Source organism: Idiotropiscis lumnitzeri, chromosome 12, assembly GCF_059441095.1.
Source record: "Idiotropiscis lumnitzeri isolate Australia: NSW breed Sydney's pygmy pipehorse chromosome 12, RoL_Ilum_1.0, whole genome shotgun sequence".
In the NCBI taxonomy this organism is placed as follows: domain Eukaryota; kingdom Metazoa; phylum Chordata; class Actinopteri; order Syngnathiformes; family Syngnathidae; genus Idiotropiscis; species Idiotropiscis lumnitzeri.
The window spans coordinates 16,980,126-16,993,739 of NC_142402.1; the positions used below are offsets into that span (position 1 = coordinate 16,980,126).

The 13,614-nt window shown below is 41.1% G+C and overlaps 1 protein-coding gene across 1 annotated transcript; it reads left to right on the top strand.

Annotated features, from left to right (window-relative positions):
- Nucleotides 1–223: 223 nt before the first annotated feature.
- LOC148326234 (integrin beta-1-like) lies at nucleotides 224–12,611 on the top strand. The gene is made up of 15 exons (XM_088311708.1): nucleotides 224–594; nucleotides 5,356–5,422; nucleotides 5,671–5,756; nucleotides 6,018–6,240; nucleotides 6,320–6,490; nucleotides 7,024–7,418; nucleotides 7,574–7,669; nucleotides 7,758–7,847; nucleotides 7,929–8,069; nucleotides 8,683–8,885; nucleotides 9,018–9,256; nucleotides 9,402–9,624; nucleotides 9,928–10,160; nucleotides 10,620–10,786; nucleotides 11,036–12,611. The coding sequence occupies exons 2-15, from the start codon at nucleotides 5,356–5,358 to the stop codon at nucleotides 11,099–11,101; spliced, it is 2,400 nt and encodes a 799-aa protein (XP_088167834.1). The 5' UTR covers nucleotides 224–594; the 3' UTR covers nucleotides 11,102–12,611.
- The last annotated feature ends 1,003 nt before the right edge of the window (nucleotides 12,612–13,614 follow it).

Below are 13,614 nucleotides of genomic sequence, written 5' to 3' on the forward strand. Positions count from 1 at the left end.
ATATGTATATATATATATATATATATATATATACACATACATACATATATACATATATATTTATATATATATACATACATACATATGCCTGCCTTCAGCAAAATGGCGACCGCGCTGACGTATTCTAGATGCTTTGCTGGTTCCCTCAGGTGAGTTTGTTGTAATGGCCCCTATGTGCCGCCATTGTAGACGGGTGGGCGGGGTTTGTCGCTCAAGAAGAAGAAGAAGGAGCTTGTTCAGTTCATCAGTGGGGCACCGCACGAAAAAAAAAACCGAAGTTGTTCCTAGGAAAAGGAAAAAGGAGCAGCAGCAGTGTCGGACCAACCAATGAAGACTCTTGCCTGCGTTTCTATTTTGTAACTTGTGATGACTAAGTATTAGTTGAACAGAAGAGCAACGAAAAATCCCCTAAAGCTGTGGCAGAGTTGTCCGAGGGGTAGAACACAAACCAAGCGGAGCCTGGCATTTTTTCTAAAGCTAGCCTTCGCCCCGCTACTATTCTTTTAGCTTGCTTCTTTTTTTGCGTGAAACGAGACGTTCTGCTGGAATAATAAATGTCATCGTGACTCTACTGGAACTAAGTGTCAGACCAAGGTAAGTTGTAATTCTAATAATTGACTTTGACACACTTTGTTCACCTTTAGAAGTCCGTGTTTGTCATTGTTCGACGACAAAAGATGGAATGTGTGTCTGCGGGCGACGACTTCAGGCTGTGTTTAAACATAGGGCAGAAAAAAAACTTTTAGAACCAAACGGATTCCGTTTTTGAAACTGTAAAATGTTTGTTGCGTTGGTTTTTATCTCGTCCTTAAAAGAATGTGTGAAAGTTTGAACGGAAAGTAGGCCAACTGTGCCGAGCAAACAGCACTTATTTGTTCACGGAGAAAACTGCTAAGGAAACATATTTGCTACATCTTAAATCTTACGATCCTTCATTAACTAGCAAATTTAAAAATCATTTGATTCTAACTTTTTTTTTTTTAAATTGTATACCGTCACAAATGTGCACATGTGGTTGATGAGATTGTTAAAGTCTTGAATGTTTAAGTGTGTAAAATGTATAGGTAGACGGCATTACCTGGCATTATTTCTACTTTACATTGTAACGAAATATGTGTGGCGAGCAGACTAGTTTGACTTGGTCATGTAATACCTCTTTAAATCTCTAGGGGCGATGGTGAGTGCCAATCGTAGCCGAACACAACAATGACGCTGAAGAAAAATGACACTTATCAGACTATAGTTGAACTTTAACAAGCTAGGTTAGGGATGGCCCCTTGATTAATTAAAATTAATAAATAATTGTTGTAGTAGATTGACTACCATAATTTTTAGCAATATCCTACTGTTGGCATAATACTGATTTATATGACTTTCAACTTTATAACAAAGTTTTACTGCAAAATTGACCCGAATTATTGTTTATATGTGAGAACCCTAAAAACAATAAATAAATAAATAAGTAACCCTTCTTGATTTTTGACTGTTTCGGTCAAAAAAGTATTTTTTGCATTTGCATTCTGTGCCCACAATTGCCAGAAAAACAAATGCACATTCTTGCTATTTACAGGACTTTATTGGAAGTTTTGACAAGTGTATGTTTTTGTGGTTATTTTGAATAATTCCTGTCCTGTTTTATATTTTTGTTAACAAATTTTGTTTACAATATGTTGGCCGAAGAAGTATTTTCAACAAATGTAACAGGCTGTCTCAGTTTAGTCTGGCCAGCCTATACTGTAGCTTGTCAGTCCAACTTTACGCACGTCTTTTTTTACTTCCTTTTTATCCAACATGCAGCACGCTTTGAAAGTCTTCTGGGTGACCGCGTTGCGGTTCTGTTTTATTGCGTGTATCAAGTCCAGTTGTCCACATGGAGGTCTTGGCTTGCACTCTGCTGGTTAACCAAAATCTTCTGGTTAGACATGACTGTAGATTTCGTCTTCGTCTTGGTCAAGTCGGGACTTGTCGGGCTGCTTGGCTAACTTCCCGCTAAGGAATTGGAGCCTGAAGCTTTGCTTTTTTTCATTTTGAATTGTTCATGCTGTCTAGCAGCAAATAGAAAAGAAAATCTTTATAAGTTAAGTCACAGCAAATGTGAAGGATTTGTCCTGTTGATTGGCGACATGAGGGACAGTGAGTCACTTCCTTAGCGACGCCTTGAAACACTTTTTCCAGAGGCACCATATGAGTCCGCGGGGTCATTCTGTGTGACACAATCCAAGAGCACCTCATGCTCCTTCCTTCTCCTCCCCCTCGCCGAGTTGTCATCTTTGAGTCATGGATGACGACTGTTCTACAAGTGAAGCCTACGTTGAGCATTACGGAATTTGGCGTCAACGATGTCAGCGTGACACAGCGAGCTCCACAGATGAAAAACTCCAGTTCATATTTCGAGCGCAGCATCTGTAATGTGGATGTGGTTACGTTGGAATGTATGAGCTCATCCCCGAGAGGAGGTCTGGACGCTGGAGCTTTGGGATCTCCTCCATGTGACCCACAAGCCGTCACCGATTTGTTCGCTTACAGAATCGGAATGTTGCATGATCTGTTCACTTGCTAATGCAAAAGACCGATCTCAAATTGTGTTTTGGAAATGTTGTCTTTGTCGTTGCTGCGTGAATAATGCAAAAGGCAACTGTTCTGGAAATATGTTATGGATATGTTAGGCCAATGAATGTGAGGAAGAGGATTTTGAATTGGTAAAGTCTTTGTGCGGAATGTTGTGTTGTGTTGAATTTTTGTTGTTGTTTTTTTTTTTAATATTAGCCATTGTAGGAAACTCATATTTTAGCTTGTCTTAGTTTGATTCCTTTCTGGTTTTGTTCAATTTGTTGTTCAGATGCTGTACTAGCTAAACGTCTAACCACATGCTAACGCCGCTGCGGCATATTTTATTGGGGTTAATTTCAAAGTGTTTACATGTGTCTTTAAAACAAATGTAATCATCTAATGATTACATGTTTGTTTTTTTTTTTAAACAATGTCAACAATCTGATAGTCGAGTTGACTCTGACCTGTCCTGACATAAATGAAGACGCTCCTGCTCGTCATCTGGAATGAGGAATTGTGGCTGGTCGAGGGTGTGGTTTTGATCTTGGGAATAATTGTGGAGTCAGGCAGGGAATGTTTGCGTGGTGGTGATGGTGTATGTGTGTTTGGGAGAGGGGAGTGGGGGTGGGGGGTGGACGTTAATGGCCTGAAAGTGGACTAGCTCAAGCAGCAGGTGGGGGTGCGCCATCCGTCTGGAAAAGCGAGAAGGGGGGGGGATGGGCGCACAAATGGTTTGGAGACCACCACATGAACCCCAAAAGGAACGACAAGCCGCCTTAATAGGCAGCAAAATCTTCTTGAACTGTATTTAAAAAAAAAAAAAAAAAAAAGTAGTGGAGGAAGCTGTACATCAGCAAAGCATAACAGGAAGTACGTTGTGAAAATAGTCACAGTAGTTTGTTGTTAGTTATTTGTTAAAACATGCTACACCTCACCAAATATTCTTACTGGGTTACGTTGGTGAACTTTGTCTAAACTTTAGCAGATGTGCTTTAAAGCGCGACAACAAGCCGTCATTTTGTGCTGGCTTACTAAACATAATGGTCGCCACGTTTCTGTTGTTAATTTATCCACATTTAATACTCGTGAGATAAAAGTACAAATGTGAGTCATGTAGGCGAGTGTCCTCCCGCAGACGTGATCAAAGAGCAGCTTGTTCATTAACAAGCCAAAGCCAAAGTGCCGACCAGGTAGCGTAAAAACATCAAGACTCAGTGATTCACTTGACACGCCTCCTCCTCACATGATACTCGAGCGTCTTTCTAGCGCCGCGCTCTGATGGCGCGATGGCAACATTTAACGATCCGAAATGAACCTGGTGGAAACAAAATGTATTTGTAAGTAGCCCTCTATATTAGTTTGCATTATAAAATCAAATGAAAATAAGGAAACCTTTTTGGATTCCTTCTGGTGTGTGCAACTTGGCCACCAGGCGGCAGTATAACACAACAATGAGGACAGTTTTGCAGAGGATAAGGTGTATATATATACACCCGAGTATTGTTATATTGTCTGTCTCCATGTGTTGCTGCACCATTTGTTCAAATCTCTGTTACTTGAATCGTGGCGAATTATGATATGACATCGTGTGGGGACTCCGCCTTCTCCAATTTGACCATACACAGTCTGGTTTACATCGAGGCTAAAAATTAGCCTGCACTCAAAGCTTCTCTCTGGGATGGAGGACAAGCGAAGAGAGCTGAACAAAATTTGTCTTTTGTGCGTTTCCCTCAAGTGTAAAAAGAAGTTAACCACTGATAACAGTAAATAAAACGGCCCTGATGTCGATTGCAAATAAGGAAGTAGCATCTTATTTTTGCTAATAATATTGCGGTCATGTTGGCGTCTGGCATGTTGGTCACATGACCTGCTGTAACAGGATGTGTATGGTTAGAGCACCTTCACTAGTGTGCCTGCGATCAACATTTTTTTTTTTTTTGTGTCCCGATTACATAGGAGGTGTGAATTTAACATCGAGGAGGATGTTAAACAACATGCAGCCTTGTCGTTCCTGTTTTAGCCCACAGCCGTTAGCTCGTGCTCCACAGCGAAGGCCATTTTGTTGGAACTAGCACTAGAATGGCTCAAATGCAGTCTGTCCAAATATGGGCATTGGACAAGTTGACTTTTTTTTTTTTGTCTTTCTGTGGTCATTGTGGTGGTTATTGTTTCTCTGACTTTTCTGTTGACTAATGCCAGGATGAAGTTACAAATGATGAATTAGGTGTGAACACTGTTTTTTATTATGGATCCCCATGGTGGTTCTGATGAGCTGGTAGATGATGTCAACAAAGTCCACGCTGGTGGCGCCGCCTCCTTATTTGGTCATGTTGGTCTTGCACAGCGAATGGAGGATGATGAGGTGTGATCTGATCAGAATCAGAATGACTCTACGAACACTTGCATATGATCATGGCAAATGGCATTTAAAAAATGTAGTCCCAACACTTGACGCTAATTCATATTTTCTTTACTTTTTCTGTGAATGGTATAGGTGACCCAATACTTTTGTCCACATCTTCACTTTTCACTTCACTTCACGTTGGGTGTGCCAAAGCCTTTGTCCATATTTTCTGTACTTTTCACTTTGTGCACGTGTCCCAATACTTTTTTTTTGCCTGATCTCCATACTCACCTTTGACCTAGATGTCCCAAAATTTTTATCCAAACTCCACATTTTCTTCACATTTTCACTTTCAGTACGTATCCCAATACGTTTCACATTTTAATTTATGCGATGTATTTGAATTTAACTGAATTGATTTTATTTGTTTTAATTCATTTCTTTTCTGCTTTTGTCTCCAGATGGATCCACGGCTAATTGTACTAGCCTCAACGTTAGCATTTCTGAGTTTTACCCGAGCGCAACAAGGTAAGAGTTGGTCACGGTGTATTTAAAAAAAAAAAAAAAAACAACAACAGGTGGCGCTATAACGTGTCACCATAACAACATAATAGACACTGCTAGTATTTGGCCGAACTGCATTGTGGGAAAAATAAGTCATTTTAAGAGCACATGTTTGACATGACACTGGAATATTTCTGAGCTTGAATGGTACGCTCACACTTACTGGCAGTTGTTTCTTACGTAAATTTTTATTCTATTTTTCCTTCTTTCAGAGGCAAGCGTGTGCATCAAGGCCAATGCTCAGTCGTGCGGTCAGTGCATCCAAGTGGCCGAGTCATGCGGATGGTGCACGGATGAGGTCAGTTGCTGCTTTGAAGGAATCGGGTCAGCACACTCGTATGTTGTCTTCGCCACCACTTGAAACTCTGCTCGGGCTCTAAAATCTTTTGAATTTTTTGCCCCACATCAACTTAAGTTGTCATAACATGCTAGTTGGCATGCACTACAAGTTCCCTCTTGCCACTCTGAACAAGAAAAAAATTCCAGCAGCTGTGTAAAATGGGCAGAAAGTCGAACGCACCAATGTTTAAGATGATGTCATTTTCTGCGGGTCGCTCAGGAGTTCCTCGCAGTGGGCGAGTCCAAATCTGCTCGCTGTGATGACCTGGAGTCTCTGAAGACAAGGAAGTGCAACGTAGCCAAGATCGAGAACCCTCGCGGCAGCATCGTGATCAACAAGAACAAAGCGGTCACCAACCGCAAGAAGGACGAGACTGACAAGCCCAAACCTGAGCAGATCACGCAGATCCAGCCTCAGAAGCTCACCCTCACCCTCAGATCCGGTACGTTTTCGGTTTTAGAAGTATTATTTTGAAATGGCGTTTCCTCAAAGCTGACTTTGGGGATTGATGCCACATGCAGGCGAGCCGCAGACTTTTGATCTGAAGTTCAAGCGAGCTGAGGACTATCCCATCGACCTGTACTACTTGATGGACCTGTCCTTCTCCATGAAGGACGATCTGGACAACGTCAAGAACCTGGGCACAGACCTCATGAGGGAAATGCAGACCATCACCTCAGACTTCAGGATTGGTGAGGAAAACTTCTTTGTTAATGGCACATTTCCATAGAACAGGAGCGTGGTGTGTTTGAACCACAGGACTTTAGTTGAGGGGTCATTTACTTTTGAGACATCCAGGAACTTTTGGTGGTCTGCAGCAGTACCAGTCGTGGTGCAACGGATCATCTTTGATCTGTGATCCATAGGGCTCTAGTACCACCTTTCGGACTGCATGATTCGCGGAATGCTGGCTGGGGGGGAAAAAAACAACAAAACTGCACGTTCACATGAAGGCAACATGATCAGTCTGCATTTAGTATAAGAGCAGCAGAGGAAGTTGAAATCCGGAAATCGTAGGCGACAATACCCCCCTTTATTATAGTTCTATTACCAACAGCTAACAGTTTAAATCATGCACATTAAAGTAGTTCCTGGAATTTCTGTGTAAAATGCTTCCGTCGTCCTTGGAAATACCGCAAGAAAACGTTCTGTAAATGTAGGTGGAAGCTGAGTTCAATTCTCAACACCATAAGTACCGCGAGCTAAATGTGGTTATCTCCGTCAGGATTTGGTTCATTCGTGGAGAAGACGGTGATGCCATACATCAGCACCACCCCGGCGCGCTACAAGAACCCTTGCACGGGCAACCAGAACTGCACCAGCCCCTTCAGCTACAAGAACGTCCTCAAGCTGACCAACAAGGGCGATCAGTTCAACCAACTGGTCAGCCAGCAGCAGATCTCGGGAAACCTGGACTCTCCAGAGGGAGGCTTCGACGCCATCATGCAGGTGGCCGTGTGCGAGGAGCAGATCGGCTGGAGGAATGTCACTCGCCTTCTCGTCTTCTCCACCGATGCCGGATTCCATTTTGCCGGGGATGGCAAACTGGGCGGCATCGTGCTCCCCAATGATGGCAAATGTCACCTGGAGAACAACATGTACACGATGAGTCACTACTATGTAAGAACTCACTTGCTTGCGTATGGTGTCAAGCCTTTAGGACTGGAGTCGTTTGTTCTGAATGAGCTGCAGTAGAGAAAATGCATGTTTTTTGTTTTTTGATAATATGGACATTTGGGCCTCCAGAGGTTGATATTGTTTATTGTTTGTGTCAGGACTACCCCTCCATCGCCCATTTAGTGCAGAAACTGAGCGACCACAACATCCAGACCATCTTTGCAGTCACTGAAGAATTCCAACCGGTTTACAAGGTCACGCCTAACAACAATTACATTTGTTGGTCATATTTATTCGTTTATTTTTTTTGTGCTAAGTCACCCAATCTTCTTTTGTGTACAGGAGCTGAAAAATCTGATTCCCAAGTCGGCAGTGGGCACGCTGTCGTCCAACTCCAGCAACGTCATCAAACTCATCATCGACGCCTACAACGTGAGCGCACGGATTCATTCTCTTTACAGTTGCATTGTTCTTATTCTCTCTATTGATTATTTTATTTCCCCTTTTGTGCAGTCTTTGTCATCCGAAGTCATTCTGGAAAACGGCCGGCTTCCGGAAGGAGTTTCCATCACATACAAGTCCATCTGTAAGAACGGCGTGGAGGGGACCGGCGAGAACGGCAGGAAGTGCTCCAACATCTCCATTGGCGATGAGGTCTGTGGAAAAGAAAAACAAAAACTTGACATTCAACAAAACAGGTTCCCATTCCGTATTCAAACTGTTAAGCTCAGTCAGAAAATCTTGAACTGTTTTCCACATTCCAAGAATTCCCACATTCTCACTTCATTCCACATTTACAGCGCTCCTGATAAAATTGCTAGAATTTTTAAGATTAAAAAAATATTTTATATATCGACCTTTTCCTTCCACATTCATTGACCCATTCCCGCTACAAAATAACCACAACATTCAGGCCGTCTTGGACTTATTGATCACATTCCAAGAATTCCCACAAATTGCTCACTTTTTGCAGTATAATTCCAAATTGTTAACAATAAAGTTCACAATTTCTTGACTAATTCAAATCATTCCTTCTTCCACTCGGCATATGAACAATTCAATCAATTCCGCAGCATTTTGGTTCAACCTTGGTTCTTGAATATTGACACAACTCCAACACAAATTATATTAATTGTTCTGTCATGTACACATTTTTACGTTTTATCTATGTAACGCCTTGTCAGGCATTAAGAAAAGTGCTGAGCAAATAAGAGTTATGAATCTTATGTGTGCAGACCGCATGTCATGTTTTCTTTGCGTTCTTCAGGTGACGTTCAAGATTTCCATCGAGTCCGAGAAGTGCCCGTCGCACGGCAAGCCGGAGAGCATCAAGATCAAACCGCTGGGCTTCACCGAGGAGGTGGAAGTGATCCTCAATTTCATCTGCGAGTGTCAGTGCTCGGCCCAGGGACGGCCCAACAGCAACAAGTGCGATGCCGGCCACGGCACCTTCGAGTGCGGCGCCTGCAAGTAAGTAGCCACATGTTTTCGTTGAGAGTTGGTCTTGGACTGCTATTCAGTCTTGAAAGAGACCGAAGCCAGAGAACCCCTTTTTTTAATGAGATTGAAATATTAATATAACATTCCTTTTGCTTTGGTCAGGTGCAACGAAGGTCGCATTGGGCGGCTGTGCGAGTGCAGCACGGACGAGGTTCGGACAGAGGATCTGGACGCCAACTGCCGCAAGGACAACGGTACGGACATCTGCAGCAACAACGGCGATTGCGTTTGCGGAACCTGCGAGTGCAAGAAGAGAGAAAACCCCGCTGAGATCTACAGCGGAAAGTACTGCGAGTGTGACAACTTCAACTGCGACCGCTCCAACAACAAGCTGTGCGGAGGTAGGCATGATCATCAAGTCATGCTAGCAAAATGAGCTAACAAGACAAAAAAAAAAAAAAAAGGCAATTTCTTTCTTGAGAGTTGTTAATTCCTATTACCAGGAAGTAGAGGTCCTGTATATAAGTTTGTGTTGTGTGTTGTCAGGCCACGGCCGTTGCGAGTGTCGCGTGTGCGTGTGCGACGACAACTACAAGGGCAGCGCGTGCGACTGCTCCCTGGACACGTCCACCTGCCTGGCCAAAAACGGACAGATCTGCAACGGGCGGGGAACTTGCGAATGCGGCGTCTGCAAATGCACCAACCCCAAGTTCCAGGGACCAACCTGCGAGATCTGCCCCACCTGCCCTGGAGTCTGCGCAGAGCACAAGTCAGTTGACAACAAGCAGCAACTTTTTTTATTCTTGTTTTTTTTTTTTTTTTCCTCCATCTTATATTACATTTGCTACTTTTCTACATCATATTCTGCACTTCTCATAATATAGCGTTTTTTTTCACATTATGAAGCAAGTTGCATAATATTATGACTTTTTGTCATTTTAAAAAATCGAATTTGAAGTCTTTCTTGCAAACTAACAAAATTCTGTTTATCACTTGAGTCTCTATTTTTCAGAAATGATTACTTTTGTGTACGTGTGCGCGTTTGTGTGTGTGTGTGTGTGTGTGTGTTTAGGGAATGCGTCCAGTGCCGAGCGTTCCAGGCGGGCGAGAAGAAGGACACCTGCGAGCGCGACTGCAGCGACTTTGTCCTGATCAAAGTGAAGGACCGCGAAAAGCTTCCCCAGCCCACTGACCAGAGCTTCCCCCTGACACACTGCAAGGAGCGAGACGCCAACGACTGCTGGTTCTACTACACCTTTGCTATCAGGAACGACACCAAAGAGGTCTACGTGGTCGAGATGTTGGGTATGAAACGCGTCCTGCTCAAACGTGCACGTCACATAGCATCACTATTCTGACCCTCGTTGACATGTTGTTGCAAGTGACGCAAATTTGTTGCTCTCTTTTAAAAAATTGTGTTTAGATTGTAAACCTTATGAGATGATGAGAAATTATTTTTAAAAAGTTCTCGTTAATTTAAAAGAATTGAATATTTAGTTTGTGATATTTGTCTTTTTCATTATGGGTACGCACATTTTTTTTATGATTCACTTTTTGTAAAATAAAAATTAAATTAAAGAAAATTGTCCCTTTGACATTCATCTTAAACAGAGCAAACCATCCCCAACACTGTGGCGACATCACAAAAAGGAATAACCCGGGGAAAAAACGCCCCTGTTGAGCTTAAGCCTTTCAGTGTTCGCAGAGCTGTTTTTATTTAATGTGACTTTGATGAGATTTTTTTTTTTGTTATTTTGTCACCAGAATGCCCAGCGGGTCCCGACATAATCCCCATCGTGGCTGGAGTGGTCGCCGGTATCGTGTTGATCGGATTGGCCCTGTTGCTTATCCTCAAGCTGCTCATGATCATTCACGACCGGCGAGAGTTCGCCAAATTTGAAAAGGAGAAGATGAACGCCAAGTGGGACACGGTCAGTCGCGTGCCCTCTTTGCAAACGCAACCGTGCTTTGTCAGAATGAAAAGAAACAAAAAAAAGCTTCATGAAATAGCTTTTTTTTTTTTGTCTTACTTACACTTTATGTTTTACACAAAGAAAATCTGTCAGTATTCGCTATGATTTTCTTATTTCTTAATTAGTAATACCCTGATACTTGCTTAATTTAGTAGTTACTAAATTAAAAAAAAATATATTTTTTTTTTTCCTTTTTTCCCCTCATAGGGTGAGAATCCCATCTACAAGAGTGCCGTTACCACGGTGGTCAATCCAAAGTACGAAGGTAAATAACGGAGCAAGATTCTTGGTCTCCAAGGAAACACTGTATGGAAAAGAAAATGGGGGATTTGGGGGGTTTATCGTGTTGTCACGCTTCTTTGTTGCGCCACTATTGTTCTCAATTTACTATGCACCAACTTGTACAGTCAAAAAAAAAATGTGGGCGTTCTTTTTATATTGTTTTCATGAGACGGCGCGGTACTGACACTGATCCGTAGATTTTTTTTGTTTTGTTTTTTAAATTGGTACCTGATAGCCTAACTGTGCCCTTTTTTTTAACAAAGCCAAGCCATCAGTGTTTTTATGGGATCTTTGAAAAGTGTGCAGAATAGTACGTCGCGCGTTTGGTATGTCGTCCTTTGTGGAGGTTGTGAAATCTATGGAAGCGTATTGCTGCCGCACCAAAAAAGAAAAAGTTCCCCGTTACGTAATATGACAAGTTTAACGTTTGAACATAAAAAATTTCACGCTGTAACATGCGACGTTTCATGTTACATGTGACTTGTGGCTTAACAAAATAAAGAAATTCCTTATGGCTGAGGTCGTTGGCGGAGCCCTGCGTGTCTTTTTAAATCTCATATCTCTTTAAACACTTGGCCTTATTATTATTTTTTTTTAATTATTATACAGGAGCAGCAAAGTTATGTAGCGAGTAACTTTAACTTGTAAGATGAAAAAGAAATGCAAAAATCATATTGCAACATGAAACTTAACACATTTTAATGAAATGTCTCAATCAAATGTGAAATTTATCACATTATACTGTGAGATTGAACTTTTTTCCTGGTGTGGTAGCAATATGCATCCGTCGTCCTATGTTTGGATTCTGTGTGAAAAGCCATATTTATAGAACATGCAGGGTGCTTGATTAGATTGCATTTGATTCATGGATGGAACCAATCTGTTTAAACAGGAAAAGCTTAGTTGGTGTACAGACCTTTTTAGGACTTGTTTTTTTTTTTTTTAAAGCCAACTCAGGTGCTTAACTTCTTCACAGCATTGCCAAATATACACAAATACAATTTTTCTTTATTTTTTTTTTCTTTTTCAATTTTTCTTTATTTCTTTTTTGTTTATTAACTCATGGATTACTTTTTATCAAAGAAAGGACAGCAGGAAGTGGATTGTGAAGATCAGGGCTAAGAATTTTTGTTTTTTTTAAAACATATTTGTGAATATAAAGAGGTTACACTTGATTACATGTGTTTTAAGTGCCTTGAAAAAAAATAACAAAAGTCATCCACAATTGTTTTTGTGTATTTCAGAAATTATTTATTGAAGAAAAGCAAATTCAAATTTATTAGTCTTGATATTTTGTTCTATTGTGCTTCATTTATATCTGGGACCATCACAATTAGAATCTTTTTTATTATTTGCATGTAATGTTTTGAGATGCAGTTAACTTAAAACATAAATGATCAAACTGAAAAGACAAAGTATTAGGCCAGCTAAAACGGATTTGTTTTAGTTATAATTGTTCTACTACTGTTTTTGCTGTGTGTAATAAAAGGTTTGTTTTTTTTATATTAAAATACTCTGCCGTTGTGTCATTTAATGTTATGGTGTTCGATTCAATTAGCAAAATGATTGAAAAAGAGCAACAAAGTTATTTAACATATTGTTAACCAATTTTGGGTTCAAACGAATACGTCATCTACCCGTAGATTTATGATCATTTTTCTCCTTCATTTTCTGGTAGTTATTGCAACACAGGCGAGAAGTCTGCGAACCTGTTTTCCGGTTTTGGTCACATGACTTTCGCCGAGGAACGCGAGTCGTTGCTACGTTAATTTCAACTGACAGCAGAGGGCGATATTGCCCAACAGCGGCCACCTGAGAAGGATGAAAATTTAATTAATGGTTTTCATTCTTATTCCACGAACGCAAAGTTGATCCGAATACTGAATTTACACTAGTGACTGTATATACAATGTATATTCGATAAAACAAGGGATTAGTTCCCCTTCGAACCATTTTCTTTTGCCATGAGTTACCCCTCGAAAACTGCATGTTTTCTTTTTTGGGGGGGTCATGATTATTATGCTTAGCCAACAGTTTGTTCTCAATAAATCTTGATTTTTATCATAAAATAAGGACTTAATTTTATAACGCTACAGCTTAGTGTACTTTTCATATTAAAATATCTGATTTTGTGTCCATTGGTTAAGAACATAACATTACAAAATAACCTTAAAAAGAATGGTCACCATTCACTGTACACGTCACATACTGTCTAGCATGATTGTCCTACACATCGCTCCATATTTTGATGCTCCAGTGAAAGATTAACACCTAAAATCTTCAGACCAATTAAAACGGATTGAGTTGATATGGGTGTGTGGTTTTTGCTTTTGTCGGATGAAGTATTAACACAAAATACGATAAAATGAAAAATGAAATTTCTCGACTACTTGTCGACCAATTGCGTTCGGATCTCTGCCCCGTGACGCATGACGTCACCGCCCCCTCCATCTCGTCTCCTGCTGATTGGTGGCCGGCGCGGTCCAATCAGAGGGCGTCTCTCC